Below are 21,022 nucleotides of genomic sequence, written 5' to 3' on the forward strand. Positions count from 1 at the left end.
TATTGCTCATCAGGTGTCCTACATGCCTGGCACAGAGTTTGGCATGTAATAGACACCCAATAAATATTTGTAGAATGAATGAATTAATATGTAAGTGACTCAAAGGCTTCAACAAATGTTAGTTCTCTTTTCCTTTTCCATCTTATATTTAGAGAAGCATAGCTATCCCAGGGTTGTAGAGTCAGAAAACGCTATTTCTATAGAAGAAAGACAATTTTATGGTGTGATGGACATTGACATATGTTTAAAATTACTCAAGCCTGGTTCATGGACACCATTTATAGGCAATTGAAAATATAGATCTGGATCTCAGTAAAGAAGTCATAGTTAAGGATCATAACATTTTATTTTTTACATCTGTTTTAAAAATTGTTGTGGTCTGCTCCTATGTGTCTTAAAATGGAGCGAAGGTGGACAAGTGGGCTTTCAGGGTCAAATATAAAACATATAGTTCATTTGGTACAAATTAAAATTATTTAAACTCTGATCTGATTAGAGTCCGTCTTGAAAGAGTTATAATAGAAATTGTAATGCAAATAGAATTGTATTTTCTTTTTGAAAATAAATCTTGAGCACAGATCTAAGGCCTTTTCCTTAAAAAAAGCAGAAAAGTACTCACTAACAGATGGTAGTATTCCAAAGTCATGGTACATGAAAGGTTATAGGGGTTTTGGAATCTGCCAAAGTTAATTATAGTATTACAGCTCTGGAGAAGACCCAACAGAAGTCAATTTCAAACAAAGGTCAGGGTTAGTTAGAAAGTCATATCACACTTAAGCTTGAACTCAAACAAGGTTGCCTTAAATAGTTAAGGTCCGGTGAGTATCAAATTTCATAATTGTCAGGTACTTATAATTTTTAGACTTGTAAAATCATGGAACCCTTTAGAAAAGACTATTGTCTTTATGTATTTTCAATAAATGAGCTGATTCTTTTTTTATGTGTAAAAAAATGAATAAAGAAGGATGTGATGACTTCCCACTCAGAACTGTTTCTCAGAAGCCCCAGTGTTGAGACAGGGAAGATGTTCCTGGCTCAGGCACTGCAGTGCACCGTAGGGCAGCTCCCCTGAATTGCAGACCAGGTTCTGTGCAGCACTGGGCATGTTAATTTCACAAACTCCTATGTGTTCTAGGGTGGTAAACTCATGTTCATACTAGGATAATAAACAGTTTTCAGTTTCATTAGCAGAGGAGTAGGAGATCTTAGATTCTAGAAGAGTAGCTGAGAGAATCTAACTAGAGAACATGAGGGAAAGCTGCCCAAGAGAGTTTCCTGGTTGTGCTCCACAGATGCTTGTGAGATATAGGATTGCATGTTGTCCTGTGATTCAGGTTATATTTAATTCTAGACTTCGAGGTGAATGAATTGCTAATATTAAAACTTTCCCCACACTAGAAGAACTCCTTGTCACTTCTTTACTGTGTCACAGCCAACTCCTTTAAATTTTGCCGTATTTTTTCCTTAGATAAGAGCACCAAGGCAGTTCCTTTCCATGCTTTTCTTCTTAACAGTGGGATGCAAGCAAATCAATATCTAGTGGTCTTTTGTGCAAAGCTCAGTAAAATAATAGACCTGTGCCATTGGCAAGCTGGGGGAGGGACACTAGTGGCAAAATTATTGGTGAATTAAAGTAGGTATGATGATAATGCTACTGGCCCAATAAAAAGTCTGAGAAATCGACTATTGGTAGTAAAATAAAAAGAAGCTGTTGCAGTCTGATTTAGGGTGGCTGGTACAAAAAAATGTAGTAAATAATGCATGCAGTGTATTCCTCTATGATTTTTTTTTTTTTTGGCCATTTCCCAGTTCTTGGGCTTTTGGAGACATATATGTAGATGTGGGTAGAAATACTTTAGAAAAGGGATAATCTTCCAGATATGTTGATCTAAGATACACTTTTCATGAAAACCTTCAGATATGAATGTTTGAGTTGAGTTAGCATAAGTAAGTGAAAGTTCTTCTGTATTTGAGCCTTGTAGATATAAAATTCCACTCCTCCTTATTACTCTGTTATTTTTTGAGCTACTAGTTACTTCAACCAGACAGATATTTGCTGATAGCAAGAGCTAAGGTTTGGAGCATAGGAAAGTTTTCAAACATGTAGTATGGCATTGCCACCTCTGAGGCCAGCAGGAGAAACAAGTGCATTGAGGAGGAACAAAATTTAGTCCCAAGAAAATAATTACTTAGGTCATTAGCTATTAGGAAAGAGACTAGCTAATACATGTAGTTGTACATATGAGTTTCAAGCTTTTTTTTTTTTTTTTTTTCTGTACTCAGGCCTCTCACTGCTGTGGCCTCTCCCGTTGCAGAGCACAGGCTCCGGACGCGCAGGCTCAGTGGCCATGGCTCACGGGCCCAGCCGCTCCGCGGCATGTGGGATCTTCCCAGACCAGGGCACGAACCCGCGTCCCCTGCATCAGCAGGTGGACTCTCAACCACTGTGCCACCAGGGAAGCCCTGTAGTTGTACATATGGTTGTGGAAACACCTACTTGAAATCTTCCTAAATTGTTTTATGATATAATTTTTTTGAAAAATCTCTGCCTGGAAAGTGTTTTAGAATCCATTTTTTATGCTTCAAGCAAAGCTATATGGTAACAACAACATATTAGATGCAATCCAGTAACAGCTGGTGTATTTTTGCCAAGAATTTTTCATTAGAACATGTGCAATTTTCTGAAGAATTACAAATATGTAGATAATTTATCTACATTCATTATTTTTAATGAATAAATATCTATTCATTAATAAATAAATAAATATCTATTTTTAAAGAGATAGAAAAGCATAAGTGAATTGGGAGATTGGGATTGACATATATACACTAATATGTATAAAATAGATAACTAATAAGAACCTGCTGTATAGCACAGGGAACTCCACTTCACTGTATAGTAGAAATTAACACAACATTGTAAAACAACTATACCCCAATAAAAAAAATTTTTTAATTAAAAAAATATAAAGAGGTAGAAAAGCATAAATCCATATCTATATATGGGTGAGGATAATTTGTAAGTCAAAGACCATAACATATATTTCTTCAGAAATAATGTCAATCTCAAGAATATCTCTTTTAAAAATGTGTAATATTTTGGTACAAAATAAAACAATAGAACTAGATAACTTTCTATTCTGTTTTAAATGGGAATACAAATGTTTTGCTAATAAGAAAGTTATTTTTTGAAGAGTCTTCTTCAAAATAGCAACCAGCACTGATGTTACATATGGTTTATTGAGCTGAGATTGTTCTTCCACAAAAACAGTGTTAAAAATTATCTGCAGAACAAGAGAATTGCTGTGTGTAACCCTGAGGACATCCTCACTTCTCTCCTGGGTGAGAACAACAGTGCTGCTGCTTCTGCTTTGGAGACCAGCACCTGTCCCCAGTAGAGACGCTTATTTCTAGAATTGAAAATCGGGTAGTGAGGTGTTACATCCCTTGGGACTACTACTTCAAAGCATGTTATCTGTGAGTTCAACTGGAAATAACATTTATTTTGATTAGAAAACACAATGTCAAATGGTCAAGGAAAGCTTCTGCCTTTTATTAGTCTCCATGCTAACATAAAACACTTTTTAAACAAAAATTTTTTGTTGGCTTCTTTTCTGTGGTTCATATGTTCATTTTTCCTTTTTCTGTGTGAAAATAGAAGAAACACATACCATTTCATCTTCAATGAATCTTTCTCAGGGGTACTATTTTAAAGAAATCTTTACATAAACTAAAATGCTTTCTAAGGTAATTGTGTATTATTTCCTATTTTTATATTGACTTTAATGACTAAGAATTTACTATGATGTATATATATTATGATGTATGATGTATATATATTGTGTATTTCTTAGCTAAGTAATCTATAAACAATATAGTAATCCACTCTCCAAGATGTTAAATGATTTATCCAATACATGAAACATTTTGAGATAATTACGTTTATTACATACACCTGTATTATGTCACATAGAATATGTGTTCTGGTCACCACTCACCAGATATTTAAAAAGCACAGAACTTCTCATTTTGAAATATGTATCTAGTAATTTCCACCAATAAACATAAAAATACCATTGAGTTTAATAGCAGTTATTCTGCCTGTAGAAGGTAGTCATGATAATCACTATGGTGTACACCTGAAACAAGTATAATATTGTAACTCATTTATACTTCAGTTAAAAATTTAAAAAGTAAAAATTAAATAAAAAAGAAGGAACTCATGCCTCTTCAATAAGTTCACTGGGTTATAACAATACCTGCTTATCTCACTGAGTTGCTTTTAGATCCGGAAACTAATATTTGGAGGGGTGCTGTGTAACCTGTAAAATGTCCATGAATGCAAGTGATCTTGCACAGGGGTAAACCAGTTACCTGAGCATAAGCATAAATTGCCTCTCAGTTGGCATTGATTCTTCTGCCACAAGCACTAAGCATGTCTCTTTCAGGACTCTGGAGTCATGCTCTCCTCCTGCATGGTGATGAAGTGTTTCCTCAGGATCTGGGTGGTTTGTTGGAGAATGGGAACTTATGAGCATTTGACACTGAATAAGAGGCTATGTATCTAGAATAAACGTGAATGTAGTTCCAGGAGAAAGAGACCAGACACGTAGAATTACTAAGAGCCTCCTTGCTACCGAACTTGGATCTAATATTACCAAAAAATGTGCATAAACAAAAGAAAGCTGATGTTGAAGTTTTGCTTATAATAGATAAAATGTTATATTTTTTAGAACGCTGCAAATGTAAACCTATCAGAGCTACACAGAAGACCTATTTCCGAAACAATTACAACTATGGTAAGGATAACTTCATGATTGATTTATAAACTGCTGAGTTAAGAAAGGATGTGTATGTGTGTGTAAATAAGAATGAGGCTTAAAAACAAACAAGGACAACTTTTTTTTAAATTGATTTATTTAACTGATTTTTTTTTTTTGGCTGCATTGGGTCTTCATTGCTGTGTGTGGGCTTTCTCTGGTTGCCCCGAGTGGGGGCTCCATGGGGTGTGCAGGCTTCTCTTGTCGTGGAGCACAAGCTCTAGGCACACGGGCTTCAGTAGTTGTGGCACATGGGCTCAGTAGTTGTGGCTCACGGGCTCTAGAGCGCAGGCTCAGTAATTGTGGTGCACCGGCTTAGTTGCTCCACGGCATTTGGAATCTTCCCGGACCAGGGCTCAAACCCGTGTCCCCTGCATTGGCAGGTGGGTTCTTAACCACTGCACCACCAGGGTAGCCCCAACAAGGACAACTTTTAAGAGCAAATTCTCCCTGTTCCAAACAACTGAACGGTCTCATAAGGGGACCATTCTCAACAAATGCTTGATTTTTTTGAAGCATATCAGGCAGCATTGCTGGCATCTTAGAACCATGCAGTTAAGTACACAGAGATACATTTCAAAACAGATGGGAGGGACTCTTTCCTTTCTGACGGGCCAGGGAGGATCTGGAGCTGCAATGGGTCATCAGTTGTGATTTACGGGGGTGAACAGTAAGTGGGGTAAACAGAGGAGCACTTCAATGTGTTATGAGTGGTTAAAAGAATCAAGCTGGGTTTCTTCAGTCTAACTCATGGAAAACATTGACAGAGTTGGAAAGTAACACAAGTTGTTAGTATTCAATTAAGGAAATGTTTTGTTATCTAGACTGACCTAGACATGTGGTATTCTGATAAACAAAATATTAATTGAAGAGCTACAAATCTAAATGTACCTGACAAATTTAACTGGAGGAGGAAAAAGCCTGCTGCCTCTGTGCCAAGTACTGTGTTAGGCGGTTTCTATACACTATCTTATGTGATTTTCTCAACTGCGCCATGAGACGTTCTATTATCCTTATTTTATCAATGATTATTGAACCTAAGTTGTCTTTCCTTTGATTATGCAGAATTACTTTTGGGTACTGGGTTGCTTCAGAGTCACAAATATCAATTACTGCTATATTTCAAAGGGTCAATTAATAGAGTTTTCCAGTTGATAAAATAAGGAACAAATCAGTATTTGCTGTATTCCATAGGCATTTTATTATGATTTTCCCCCTGTGGCATTTATGAGATTAATAAAGTTCATGTTACTGTCTCTGTCGATGCTGAGTAAATGAATAAACATGGCAATTAAATAGATTTTTAAATGCACCTACATTATTAAAATGAGGGCTTTATTATTGAGTTTACATGCCCTACTTTAGAGAATATAGGACATACACGGCACACTTATCCTGCTTTTATAATTTTGGGAATTGGATGGAGAGAAATGGGTAAATCTCTGTAAGAGTAATCTTTGATATTTTTGAGAATACTGTGTATTGAAAGGTATCAAGTAAAAGATTCAGTGTAGTTAAATCTCTTTAAAATAAATATACCTAGTTTCTCAAGTTTTTCTTCAACGGAATCAATTTTTATTTTTTGTTCACTAACATCTTTAGAGGAATCTATAGTTTCTCTTAGCCAATGGTAGACACACTTTCCAAGGTTGAAATGTTTACCTGGCTGCTCATCTGAGGACCCTCTCCTCTACAAAGTGATATGAGATATCACAAGAAAAAGGAAGTCTTAATTTTTAGGAGATTAGCTTTGTAAGACTGAAAAATGCTATATGAACTTTTAAGTACGGTTATATTAAAAACAAAAGCATGATAGAAATTTTATATTGGGGAATTTTAGTTGAATTTATATTTATTTTACTTATTAATTTTTACTATACCCAACCTTCTTAGTGCTGCAGTGGTTAGTGCTGCTATTTTTGTTAAAAGATAAAATACTACTGGGTACAAGTCAGGGGAAGAGAAAATCAGCAACGAGGTAGCTGAGTGAAAATTACAACCGAAAATGGGATACAGAGCACAGTTAATGGAAAAAAGATAATTTCTTTCTCATAGCCAAACAATAACTAGATTGCCCATAGTTTAAGGATTTTCACTTGTCTGAGGCTTACTCAGAGATTCTCTGGGGAAGGCAGGCACTGAAATGATTAAACAGAAGGAAAAACCCTGCAAAGAAAATACATTTTAAATTCCAAAATATGTTGATTTTTGTCTTTCTTAAATATCTACATGTGTCTACTGAGAAAACAAAGTGGGGGTGGGAGCATTTGATAATTCAGATAAAACCTCTGCTTCATTCAGATTAATTCAGTTTAAAGCTCTTGAGCTTTAACAAAATTGCTTGAATAATAAAGTAAGTCTTGTAGAGAGATATTTATTTTGGAGTGGGTACATGTGCTAAAAATTTCTAATGAAAATAGTAGACACACCGGGTAAATAAATCATTAGTTTGAGAAGGTTTGCACAGTTCACTAATCTGTGATAGTTGATGAATGCTGTGAAGCACATTCACATAAGCCAGGACACACAAAAATGTCTGCTAGCTGGGGTTGTGAATCTATCATCTGATTCTCCCAAATGACATTTCAAAAAGGGCAATCTTATCTTTTGTTAAAATAAGAGTAGAACACTAATAAAAAGGGACTCCTTCACTCACAAATCACACCAAGCAGGGACAGCTGGGCAGTTACATTTTGTTTAGTATAAGCTCTCATACTTGAGACAACTAGTTCTCTGAAGATTGAAGTACCTGTGAAGCAAAAATGAGGTTTTATCCTAAAGTTTTCAGAATTAGTAGCTTAATTTTTATTGTATGTGTCTTGTACTGGTGGAATGTTATTGAATAAGTTTCTGTATGGAATTGGGGCATTGATGGGAGGCAATGGCTTATTAGCTGGCTTTATATTTTCACGGATTACTTTTTTCTTTGTAGTTCAAAACCCCTAAAATATGTGGGAAGGGACTCAGATGAAGGTAGTTTACAGATATATGCCTAAGAGGCTTTCAAAAAGTACATTCATTTGGATATGTTGTGTTTTCCTGTGTATAATATCCATGGATATTGAACTACAGCAATGAGGCTGCCTGGTCAAAAGCCACTGGCTTCTTACTAATTGACATTTTTGCTTCTTCTTAGGCTTTTTCAAACTCCCCCTTTAGGAAAAAAAAAGTAAAAAGCTCATTTACCAGAAGTAGGAATCTAAAGAATTTGGCTCTTCCAAAGGAGAGAAATACAGAAAAGAAGGAGAACTGTACTTTCTAGATTCTGAGTCAAATACTTTGACTTTGCAACTGAATTAGTTTTAAGGCAGTTTGTCTTTATATTGAGAAGTCAAGCCGAGTCTTATATAAGTTGGATGCTAGAATATCCCTTGAAAGAGGTAAATTAATGCAATTGACATATTAGACCACATTCCATAGCACATGAGTGGCGACAGTTTTTATTCAAAAAGAAAATGCAGTATACCTAAAGGAGGGTATGAAAGATAATCTATACTGAAACAAAGGAAGAAAGGAGCAGATGTCTGAACAGTGAGCTAAGATGAGGAAGGTGGAAAGATCGAAGAACAAGCTTGGGGACACCGTAGAACAGAACAACTTTATGACGCTAAAGAAAACCCCAACTCTTTAGAAAATCTGTTAATGGACCCTATAGAAGAATGCTGACAAAGCAACAAAGAATATTTAAGTACTAGGTCTTTACATATAGTGAAATTAATATAGTTTAAATTCTTCTTGGCACCGTTGAAACTGCACATATACATATACACACATCCAAAATGAAATTTTGAAGGAAAATTACATCCAGATTCAATCTTTGATTATCTAAATCGTTTCTCACCATGAAATACATGCACACATGTATGCTTATATACACACAAATATAAACTTACATGCAAAGGGGATCAGGGCTGAACATTAAGGGGGCAGGTGTGTTGTGTAGTGTGTCACTCACTACTGTCTAAGGTGAAAATATATGGTTGACTTTTCCTCTCTATTCTTTGAGCATTAAGTGGATATGAATTGACTAGAAAGAAGCCTATGTGTCTTTTTTGAATGGCGTGCCTATTGTGTATCATATTACCACATCAGCTTTATTGTCTTTTATCCAGTCATTCGGGCTAAAGTTAAAGAAGTGAAGATCAAGTGCCATGATGTGACTGCAGTAGTGGAGGTGAAGGAGATTTTAAAGGCTTCTCTGGTAAACATTCCAAGGGACACTGTTAACCTTTACACCAGCTCTGGTTGCCTGTGTCCTCCACTTAACGTCAATGAAGAGTATCTCATCATGGGCTATGAAGATGAGGAACGCTCCAGGTAATTCACTCCTTAAGGATTCAGAATAATGACTCCTGGGTTCTTACTTTGGGATCTGTCTACCTTCTGAGGGATTAAAGATCAGTTTTAATTGGATCCTTCAATTTCATGTATTGGATACAAAAGTATATGTGGGAAATTTGTGGGTGTGCATTTTTCTGGGGAGAGGGATCATAGCTTCATTTGTTCTTAGAGGGGTCCATGACTCCCAATTAGTTAGAATTACTGTTCTAAAACTTGGCTGTCCTAGTCTAGTATAAACAGTAAGTCTTTCTGACAATGATCCCTTGTACTTTTCAGTAATATATTTTAATGTTTCAAAAATGGTTGCTTCTTTAAAAATATAGATTACTGTTGGTGGAAGGTTCTATTGCTGAGAAATGGAAGGATCGACTTGGTAAAAAAGTTAAGGTAAGCCTAAATTTCATGTTCAAAATGATAAACAGAAAATAAAAGTAGAAAGACAGTCATTTAAACAAAATAGCTGCCCTCAACTTCATGAGAAATATTAAAACCTGATACATATATACTTAATATTCCAAGAACTGAGTTTGTCTGTAATGTCTGTTTCGTTTAAGGAGCAAATTCTCTGTGTGTGTATCAGAGATCTAACTACAGCTGTCTAACTTCCCACCATGGGAAGTCTAGCTGTAGTTAGGCCAGCTGGCCACCTTCCTCATCTTAGCTCACTGTTCAGTGAGCTCTGGTGGCTCCACATTATCATTAGGGCTCCAGGCCCTCTAGCTTATGGATCGGTCATTTTCAAAGATATTGCTTCCATATTCAAGGTTAGCTGGACGTCACAGGATGGCTGCCCTACCTCCACATCATACCTACATTTCAGGGAGAAAGAAAAGGGAGGTAAAAATAGATTCCAAGCATCCTACCTAGCAATTTTACTTAGGACTGGGTCTCCTGTCCATCTCTAGCTGCAAGAGAAGCTGGAAAATGTAGTTTTTTTAGCTGAATATGTTGGTTCCTTGAACAATTGCAGTTCTGTGAGTCAGAGAAGAAGGGGAGAATAAAGCTTGGGTACAAAACTGCCAATATTGTCCCAATGCATAGGCACCAGTTCCTATGTACAAGGTGCAGCCACATTCATCTGTATATGAGAGATCTGACCAAATTAGGTCCTTAGAGCAGAAACATAGCTTTATTGTTTTCTTTTTTCTTTTTTTTTTTTTTTTGCGGTACGCGGGCCTCTCACTGTTGTGGCCTCTCCCGTTGTGGAGCACAGGCTCTGGACGCGCAGGCTCAGTGGCCATGGCTCACGGGCCCAGCCGCTCTGCGGCGTGTGGGATCTTCCTGGACCGGGGCACGAACCCGCATCCCCTGCATGGGCAGGCGGACTCTCAACCACTGCGCCACCAGGGAAGCCCCATAGCTTTATTTTTAAGCCAATGACTCTTAGATTCTGTAAGTGATGCATTTTTTAAAAAATCACAATAAATCACCTTATTATAGAAGGTTCCGTTTCCTCTTACTAAGCAAATCTGTTTCAACAAAAGGAATGTGGGTAGTATGCACAGAAGGGCAAAGAATCAAAAATGGTGTGTGTGTGTGTGTGTGTGTGTGTGTGTGTGTGTGTGTGTGTGTGTGTGTGTGTGTGTGTGTGTGTGTGTGTGTGTGTGTGTGTGTGTGTGTGTGTGTGTGTGTGTGTGTGTGTGTGTGTGTAGTGGGCAAAAAGGGGGGGAGGGGAGAGTGGGAATTGTACCAAACATAATATATCCTCTTCCCTCTGAGTCTGAAGGCTTGGGAAACATTTACAAGTGTAAGTTAAACACCCCCAGGCAGTTTATCTTATACACCTGGTACTTGACACAGCAGATACATTTCAGTTTAAGTGACCTACGAGAAACGTAGAGGGCATTATTTTGCAGGGAGAAAATACCCTCCAGAAAGCTATCCCTCCCCCCCCCCACTCCAGTATTTTGTCAAAAGTGAGATGTATTTCAAGTTCAGACTCATGAGAATTCTCTATTTGTATCTCTTTTCAATTTGTTTGCTGTCTGTTAAAAAGTAGCTCTTCTTCAGTATATTGGAATCTCTTACTGTCCTTTTAATTCCGTTTTCTGCTTGCTAATGCAGAACAGGAATTTGTCCTAAATTCCTGTACCAGTTGGAAGAGCTTTCAACATCATTGCTGCAAAGCATATAACACGGCTTGCTGCTTCTCTTTTGGTACCAAAACAATTATCATCGTGTAAAGACCCAGGACACATGGCGTGTTTGTCCTTTTTCTTAGTAAGGCAAAGATATTTTCCATTGCTTTCTACAGGGAACTCACAGTTATTATTGTGAACTCATTTATATTTTCAGTCTGGATTTAAACATACTGAAGGGAAGAAATAACTTGAACAATTTTTAATTCATACACAGAACTCAGGGTTAAAGACCATGAATGGGAAACCTCTTTTGGCTAGAATTACTGAGATCCTTACTGTAGTTTTCCAGTCCGTTCTGAAGATGTAAAAAAGAGTTTTATGGAGAATACTGTTTTTTTTTAAAATAAGAGTTGTCCTTTTCAGCTGATTTTTTTTTTGTGCTCAGGGATAGATCAAGAATTAAATAAAGACTTTTTTATGGTTTTGCAATGCAAATTTTTTTTTTAAACCTAAGTCTCTGTAATAGCAGGTTGTTCAAATCAAGATATTTGGCCTGCCTTAGGGAGCTGAAATTCAGACTTTTTTTTTTTAATATGAAAATCCAATAAGATTGTGGAGTTAAGTGTGCTAAAATGAAGAATTACTTTCAGTAATTTCAGTAATTGAAAATAGAGAATTTGTTATCTACTAAGAGTTTTATACATTTTTCATCTGTGAATCTTCAGAACACTAAGCAGATGCTAGAATTAATTCTAATATGTAAATGATAAGGTCTAGTAAGTCCAAGAATCTTCGAATGGTAACTGATGGAGTTAGAATTTGAACTTGGGCCATCTGACATTAGCTCCTTGCTGCTCAAAGTGTGGTCCCTGGACCAGCAACACTGGTATCACCTGGGAGCCTGTTAGGTATGAAAATCTTAGGCCCCATCCCAGACCCACTGAATGAGGATCTGCAATTTTAACAAGATCTCCAAGTTATTTCTATATTCATTGAAGTTTAAGAAGTACTGCTATAGCCCTTATTCTTATTTACTACCTGTAATACCATAATATAACTTCCTTTTAAATTATTATATTCAATAATGTAAACATTATTGAAATTGTTAATATGAAATATTAATAAGCTTGATTGTAGTTATTAGAAACATTGGTGATGTCTGCTTTGTAAAACGTAGAATGAGGGCAGAACTTTGTTCTGTTTTGTTGCACTTGGTAGATATTATTTAGGGAATATTTATAAGGAACTCTACCCCCTCCCCCCATTTTCATTTTTTTCACCGCTCAAATCACGCAGGTTTAAAAGGCTGTGTTTTTACAAGTCATAAGAGAGGGAAATAAAAAGTAGCCCTTTCTTCAAATTCTCTATGTAAATCTTCCATTTGTTGGTCACCCATGAAGTACTAGACTTGTGTATGTTACCTCAGGAAATACCCACAGATATCAATGTATATTTGTGTCACTGTTTATTTTAAGTTAAAGATTTGATATGAAAGCATTACTAATACAAGTGGCCAATTTTGTGCTTTTTCAAATAAAAGAATTATGTTTACATAGCATCCATCTCATTGTTACCCTGGGATATAGATTTTTATACTTTTGGAAAAGTAGTAAAATGCTTTTGAGATCTGATTTTGCAGTCTTACTCAGTTGTTAGAATAATAGAAGTGATGACCCTGGTAATATGTGCTTGTGACCGTTTTCTGTTTTAAATTTCACAGCGCTGGGATATGAAGCTCCGTCATCTTGGACTGAATAAAAGTGATTCTAGCCATAGTGATTCCACTCAGAGTCAGAAGTCTGGTAGGAACTCTAACTCCCGGCAGGCACGCAACTAAATCCTGAAATGCAGAAAATCCTCAGTGGACTTCCTATTAAGACTTGCGTTGCTGGACTAGCAAAGGAAAATTGCACTATTGCACGTCATATTCTATTTTTTAACCACAAAAATCAGGTGGTAACTGATATTACTTCTATTTTTTCTTTTATTTTCTGCTTTTCTCCTACTCTCCATCCCTACCCCCCTTTTTTGTGGTCTGGGTGCAGATCCTTAAATATATTATATGTATTCTGTTTCACTAATCATGGGAAAACTGTCCTTTGCAATAATAATAAATTAAACATATTGATACCAGGGCCTCTTTGCTGGAGTAAATGTTAATTTACTGTTCTGCACCCAGATTGGGAATGCAATATTGGATGCAAAGAGAGATTTCTGGTATACACAGAAAGCTAGATAGGCTGTAAGGCATACTTTGCTGATCTAATTACAGCCTCATTTTTGCATGCCTTTTGGGCATTCTCCTCACGCTTAGAAAGTTCTAAATGTTTATCAAGGTAAAATGGCAGTTTGAAATCAAATGCCACACAGGCAAAGTGATCAAGCACCAGGAAGCATTTATGAGGAAACGACACGCAAGACGAATTATTTGCAAGATTGGCAGGAAGCAAAATAAACAGTGTTAGGAGCTGGGGAAAGAGCATTTTGCCTGATCGAGAAGCACAACTGAAACCAGTAGCTGTTGGGGTGTTAACAGCAGTGTTTCTCTTTTGGCAACACATTCAATTTGTTTGTGAATATATTAATCAGCATTAGGGAAGTGAATTATAACCAGACATCAGCTGTTATCAGCATGGCTCTGTTTAATCTGCTTCCTTTTAGATAACCCCACTGGTGTAAGTCTTTTTCTTCTTCTTCTTTTAAAATAAATCTCACTTGCTGCATTTGACCAGGAAAAGAAAGTGTGTATGCATATGCACCAGGGTGTTATTTTTTTAAAGATATGGGGCTCTCTAAAATGCTGTAGTTGCAGGATGGTAAAATGTGCAAGATTCTGGGTGTGGGTGTGTCTGTGTGTGTTAGCGTGGGGTGTGTGTCCGTACACTCACACCCAAGCTGAACTGAATTACAGGCCTGTGCAGTGGCCTGCACTTTATCATTTGGATTTGTGCTGTTTAATGCTCAGTAAAAATATGCTTAATAAAAGGAATGATGGTGGTCAGGAGAGAAGTGATTCTGACTTTTGAAGCAAATGCTCATTCTCATTACCCAAGCTGCAGTGGGGTCCCCCAGGGACCATGGGGAACAAATGATGCTCTCACTTCTTCCTCTAGCAGGGGTTCTTTAGAGCCTGTGCCCATCACTTGACAGTCTCATTCTCTTAAATTTACATATTTGATATTAGTATTAACAGAACCAAATTTCTGAGCTGTGGTATGCTGAAAAGAAAACACTTATGAAGCAAATGGTGCTGTTTCCTTCTACAAGGACAAACATGCAAGAATGAAATTCATTCCTGAACAAAAGTTTCCTAAAATGGTAAATAACAATTGATCTAAATTCCCTCTTTTGGAAGTAAGAGAACATCCCTGCCTCCTGACTGACCCCCAAACCCCAACAATTTCCACAATCCCAGAAGAAGGAGTTCTCACCTTTGCCTACATCAGGACCACATAGTCTTTGAGCTGCCATATGGTTGCTTTCAGGTATTTTCACCATCTGCCCTTTGGGCTTTCCTCTCAGATGGCTAAGACAGGGTCATTTCTTTCCAGGTGCTGCTGTCGTAGCCCACAAAGGGGAGTTTGGGTGTCACAGGGTAGTAGTGAAGTCCCACAGTGGATGAACTTCACCTCAGTATCTCTCATCCTGACCTCAACCTGAGCTTCAAAGACTGAGGACTGGAAACTAGCACTTCTGCCTCTTCCTGTTTCTCTCATGCCTTTTTCATGTTAATGAGGAAAGAAGGGCAAGAACCAACTGCAAGAGATTTAAAGGAATTGGTTTCTCAAATCCACAAAATGTCATCAACTCTTCCAAACCATAGTAAGAGGAATTTTAAGTAGCAAAATCTTTTGAGGTACAATGAAAGCCACAGCTGTTTGCAGCTCCTGCAGGTGTCTTTTTTTGGGGAGAGGGCAATAATATTTGTGTAGAGGTTTGAGACAATTTATGTTCAATACATATAGAGTTGTGATATTTATAAGCAAAAGAGGACCAGAGTTTTAGATTCAGCTGTGTTTTCTTCCACCTTCCATTTTGCTCATCAGTATGAGCCTGTCAGCTACAGTTTCTAACGGTATAAGGTCCCTGAATAAAGTACATTTGCTTTTTCAGTTTGATAGTTGCAATATCTCCATTAATAAATTATGTACAGGCCTATTTTGGAGGATGACATGATTTTTTTTATCTTAATGGTCACGTTTCTAACCAGACTGCAAAATTGTTTCTACTCTGTAATTGCCGTAATACAAATACATCTCATTAATGCCCCTCTACAGGCTTTTCTGACAAGTATTAACTTTCAAAGCCACTAAAAATTTAATATATATGCCTCCTTGTCAGTAACTTGAGATCTACAAAATTAATTTAACAATTTCTTTGGAAAATTTTGTTCACTTTCAGGATTTTAATTTTCCTAGCCAAATAACACCACCAAAAATGTTAGACGCATGCTGAATAAACTAGCAAAAAGTACAATAACAGCAAACTTGGATTCTCCTCATGGATACGTGAGTATTTTACTGTGTCACGTCCAGAGTGTAATCTGATTCAGTGCCATATGTTGCACTGAGCATTGGAGGTGGGGTGAGACAAAGCCATGTCATTCCACATCTGTTACAGATTAAGAAGGCAAATACAAAAATTGTAATCACTGTGAAGTAAATAGCACTACTTATTGTCTTCTGCAAGAAATTATTTGCTATTATCTTTCAACAAGTAAAATGAAAAATTAAATATTTCAAGAGTGATGTTTATTTAGACTGAATTTTAATATTTTAATAATACAAGCTTTCAAGAACATGGGTAAAAGTGAGGTAAAGCGGAGATTTCTAATACTGTTATTGAAATCCAACGGATAGAATTTTAAAATATGGTTGCCAGCTGTACTAATATTACCAAAAACAGTATAGTTATGCCTTTGATAATTTACCTCTTAGGGATAATAATGTCTAACAGTGGCTCAAGTGCTCTGCAAAACATTTGGCATGTGTATTATCTCATGTAATCCTTGAAAGTCCGTGAAGGAGCAATTGTTATTTCCATTTTACAGATGAAGAAATCAAGAATTTAGAACTTCAGAGTTATGTAAGTAGCAGAGCTGGGCCTCAGACCATCTTATTCCCCAAGTTATCTGTTCTTCACCTTTGAAATTACTCATAAAAAGTTAAGTGCTTCCTGACGTAAACACTCAGCAGTGCCATCAACCTGGAACTACAGCTGCCCTCACTCCTTTTTCCTTAGAGACATTCAGTCATTCAAAATGGTCCCCTTATAAAAAAAAATAAAAAAATAAAAAAAATGGTCCCCTTATCACATCTTGAAAAGAGCTTTGTTAAGGCACCTGGATTCAAATTCTCACTTTGCAACTTACTGGCTGTTTAGTCTACACTCCAAGTTTTAAGATCAGGTGAGCTGAGCTGGGTGGAGCCTGTTGGGCAGTGCCTAGAGCATGGGAGGTGCTTAATAAGTGTCAGAATCATTCCACCTTTTACTCTTGAATACTTTTATGGGTACTCAGCTCTCAAACAGTTCTCTCGCAAGTGCTTAACGGGAGAAGAAAAGCGGCTTCCAAGCGATCCTACCCGCTGTCCTGGTCTCTCTCCTCCATCTTTACGATGCCAGACTCAAAAAAAGTCCCCCCAACTCATCCTCAAGTTAAAGATGATTGAAATCGTCTTCGTTTACCTCCTCCAGCCAGGCAGATTTGCTGAGAAAGCAACATGATCAGGAGACTAGATGAATACTTATTCAATTTTGAAAAAGATAAGATTTTGTAAAAACAGCATAGTACTCAATTCTACAAATTCTTACATCACTGATACAAAGTTATTTCAAATGTGATTTATTTTGGAAATCAACCAGAATACTTCTCCAATCACTTTTAAATATAGAGGATGATAAAACCATAGAAAGCTTCATATCTTTATGCTGTTCATCTCGATGGAGATGTCAACTTCCATATTAATTCACTTAATCTTTCAACTTTTAAGTGGAATTGGACTTTTATACTTTACTGTTATCTATTATAAGTAATAAATTATTTCACATCAAGGAGCAAAGCAGGTCAAACAATTTTCTCTTAATGTTATTGGAAAAAGTTTGGCTCTCCAAAAAAGGTTTTCGCTCCTGGTTTAGGTGAGCAAGAAGAGACCTCTTGCAAAGATACATGTTCTCAGTATGAGCTGAATTTTGTCGGAGGAGCTTCTTGGTGTTTTTCATTTCCTAGGGAGTTCCAGAAGTACTAAAATTATATCGAGACAAAGTGTTTATGTTTCAAAAGTGCAGGCTCTGCATTCCAGGCTACACCTGAGGGTTCTCAAAACAGAGGCAGCTTTTACTGAAACTTGGAAATAAGAAGAACTCACAAGGGCTTGGACTAGTACATACTGGAAAAATAGAAGATAACCTAAGAGCCAGCTGAAGAAGGGAACAACCTAACCCAGGGATTGCATAGTAAATACTTAAGGCTTTGTGGGTCACACAGACTCTGTTGCAAGCTCTGCCACTGAGGCTCAAAAGCAAACTCGACAATACATACATGAGTGAGCATGGTGGTGTTCTAATAAAACTGTATTTACAAAAACAGGAGGTAGGCTGGATTTAGCCTTTGGGTTGTAGTTTGCCTATCTTTGTGGATCTAGTCAAATGCTAGACTAGTTTGAATTATTTTATCATTTGTTGGACTTAAAGAAATAGGTGGTTTTGGTAGCATAGAGAAATTAACTACTAAGAAAAGTTAGATTTGTGCTTAAAAGGGACTTTGCCTAAAATTTTACCATTAGAAATTCAATTTATGGGTTGAACATTGTTCTCTTTAGGAATCTGCTTAAAATGCAAGTGCTTGGGAAACATATCAAGTCAGCATTTCTTTAGTATTAATTAAGTAGCTAGGACCAAAAGAGGCCCTAGAAGCTGCACGAGAGCACAGAGTGCCTAGAGTAAAGAAAAGGGGATTGAAAGGGGAGAGCTATGAAAGGGAGGTGTTTTGTCTCCCTGCTTTAAACAATTATTCATAGGATCCATTTGACCACCAAATAATATTTTTGTTGTTGTTTTTCCTGCAAAGGCACATTCTTTAGGAATAATGTCCTGCATGAATGAGTGCTTAGATATCCAGACAGAGAGTGCCACTTTGGTTACTGCACACCCATTCAACAAACACCTATTTTGTTGCAAGGCTCAGGGCTAGGAAATGAAGGTAAGACGTGGAATAGGATAATCCAGCAGGGAAAATCCACATATAATACAAAATGGTAGAATCTACAAAAGAAGCAAGAACAAAGGGTAATTCTTTTTAAAAGCCCTTCACACTGCCGGCCTCATTTCTCTCTTGCCCTCCCTCCTATTCATTCTAGTTTGGTATATATTGAAATGTGTTCCTACTGCTAGTTATTCCTTAGTTTTAAAGCTGGCATGACGGACCAGTGGAAAACTATAAATATGGTTGGTAGTTGTCATTTGTAAAAACCTTACTTACTCCTTGCTGTTTCCTTAACATTTCCATTTAAGTTGCTAAAACTAGGAAAAGATACTAGGAAGTGTTGCTCATGCACTAAAACCCCCTTGTATGTTTAACCCATTCACCATAAGCTTGATTTACAGCGGCTTTCCTTGCTTGATGAACCCCACATGCCCCATAATTTAAACATCTTGATGTGCCTCTCACTGGAGTGCCTTTTTATTTGAATGTAAATTGATTCTGAAACTGCTTCCAGTCAGAAGTTTGTGTTTGATACACTGTAGCTTAGAGTGGAATATGGTCTCACCAAGGTCCAGTCTGCAAGGTATAGGACTGAGATTCAATTGCCACCATAATTAACCTAGTTCAGGTTAATTTAACCATAAAATATACACTCCAGCTGACTGTTTAACCTGCCACAAAGAAATGAATAGCATAGATCCTGAGTCCCTCAACAAATGAAATGCAGGTTGTTCATATAAATATAGAAGAACCTCAAGGTCATTTCTGGATTTGTGCAGCTTATTCTTTTTTGAGGAATTTGAGGGATTTTTAGCGGAAGGCAGACAAGATTTTTGTAGCAGTCTAAACCTGAGAGCAACCCCACTCACCCTTGTCTAGTCTAGGTAAAACCAAATTTAAACCATTTAAGAAAGTGATTTATTTATATCTCTCCCATTCAAAAAGAGTATGCTGGAAGTCATTTATGATTTCTATTGGTAGATAATTCTAAGGTTTAATAATTTTTCCTGCTATTGGCAGGTTACATTGCAGGTTTTAGTGCAAGAAAATGTCAAGATACATGAAATATTTAGCTACAATTATAAAAACTATGCTCTTTTTTTTTCAAGTACTTGTTTAATACTTTACACTAAATAGCCAAATTGGAAAGTATTTCAGACTTGTTGACTATCATCTTAGTAAGTCAGAAAAATTTCAAGTTCTACTTTTCTCCTTCAAATTCAGGAAGGAGTGTGTGAGCTCCAACTACACCTGGGTTCAGGTGTTAGCCGTCTTTGGAGACAAACTCCAGCCCCTTTCCATGATGCCCTTCTCAGAGCCACAGCCTGGAGACTGGGGAAACGTCTTGCGGTGATGAGGACAGGCCAACACACAAAAATGTGAATGTAACGAGGCAACGGGTACACAAACACATCCAAAGAGGAGAGGCCTGAGCCTGGGAAGAGGATGCCAGAGGATGCTGGCACCTGGCCCCTGACTAGTGTCACCACAGCCAGAGTCATGTTGATGCAGAACTCTACCCCCAAAACACAGAGGATGGTGATCCTGACACAAGCCAGGCCCACTCTCTTGGACAACTGATTTTTTGTCTCTGGAAATTAGGTGGGCTTAAAAATTCCTGAGACTTGGAGTAGATAGAGAGGACATAGCAAGTGTTTCCTCCATACCAGGCATTATGTCATACTGTAAGGTTCTTTTTTTTTTGGCCACACCATACAGCATGTGGGATCTTAGTTCCCCAACCAGGGATCAAACCTGTGCCCCCTGCAGTGGAAGTGCGGAGTCCTAACCGCTGGACTGCCAGGTTCTTCTCATGGGACAGAGGGACAGAAAACCAGCCTGCTTTAATGACATGCAAATTTAAATCATAAAATAGTTCTTTACATTTATCTAGCATTGTTCATCTCAAAGGACACTTTGTCACCCACTCATTCAGTGGCACTTTGATGTGATGTTTGGTGGTGGGTGTTTTTGCATGGTACCTGCCCTGCTGGAAGGTATGGTCTGATGCAGGGGGCAGACGAGACAAGTGACAAATTGTGAGAAGTGCTAAGAAGGGTAAAGGGGATGCACTGATAGAGGCCATGGGGTGGAGGTGGGGGTGCGGATGGCAAGGACCTGCTTGACAATGGCAGTCATGGAGTGAGAGTCTCTGTGAAGGTTATGATGCTAAGCTTTAGGGCCCTTCACTTGTCCCAGCCACAGGGGTCCCATGATGGTGTGTTTTTATAAGATTTACAAATTTAAGATTTAAAATTTTCCCATTAAAAAAGTTTCTCCCAAATTGTGTAAGCTTCAGGGCTCACAAAGTCTGAATTCATTCTTAGTGGTTAGGGAAGGTTTCTCTGAAGAAGAGACATTTTAGTTGATTCCAATAGGATAAGAAGGAGCCTGCCATGCTTGATGTGGGGGTAGTAGTCCAGTTGGGTTGAAGGGCCATTTGAAAATCCCAAAGCTGGAAATTGCCCAGCCACTTGGGAGTAGAATGGGGAATAGAGAGAGGGTAGGAGGGAACGTTGCGGAAGGTAGCAGGGGCAAACATAGAGGGCCATGGTGGCCATATGAAGGAGTTTGGTTTG

The 21,022-nt window shown here is 37.6% G+C and overlaps 1 protein-coding gene across 1 annotated transcript in view; it reads left to right on the top strand.

The window, feature by feature from the left end:
• FRZB (frizzled related protein) overlaps positions 1 to 15,316 on the top strand; it is a 35,586-nt gene extending 20,270 nt beyond the window's left edge. The window contains exons 3-6 of the mRNA XM_030849554.3: positions 4,734 to 4,799; positions 8,933 to 9,137; positions 9,485 to 9,548; positions 12,963 to 15,316. Of these exons, the coding sequence (XP_030705414.1) occupies positions 4,734 to 4,799; positions 8,933 to 9,137; positions 9,485 to 9,548; positions 12,963 to 13,079 (452 nt within the window). The 3' untranslated portion in view covers positions 13,080 to 15,316. The remainder of the gene's footprint in view (positions 1 to 4,733; positions 4,800 to 8,932; positions 9,138 to 9,484; positions 9,549 to 12,962) is intronic.
• Positions 15,317 to 21,022: the final 5,706 nt, after the last annotated feature.

Source organism: Globicephala melas, chromosome 7 (genome assembly GCF_963455315.2).
Source record: "Globicephala melas chromosome 7, mGloMel1.2, whole genome shotgun sequence".
NCBI classification, from domain to species: Eukaryota; Metazoa; Chordata; class Mammalia; order Artiodactyla; family Delphinidae; genus Globicephala; species Globicephala melas.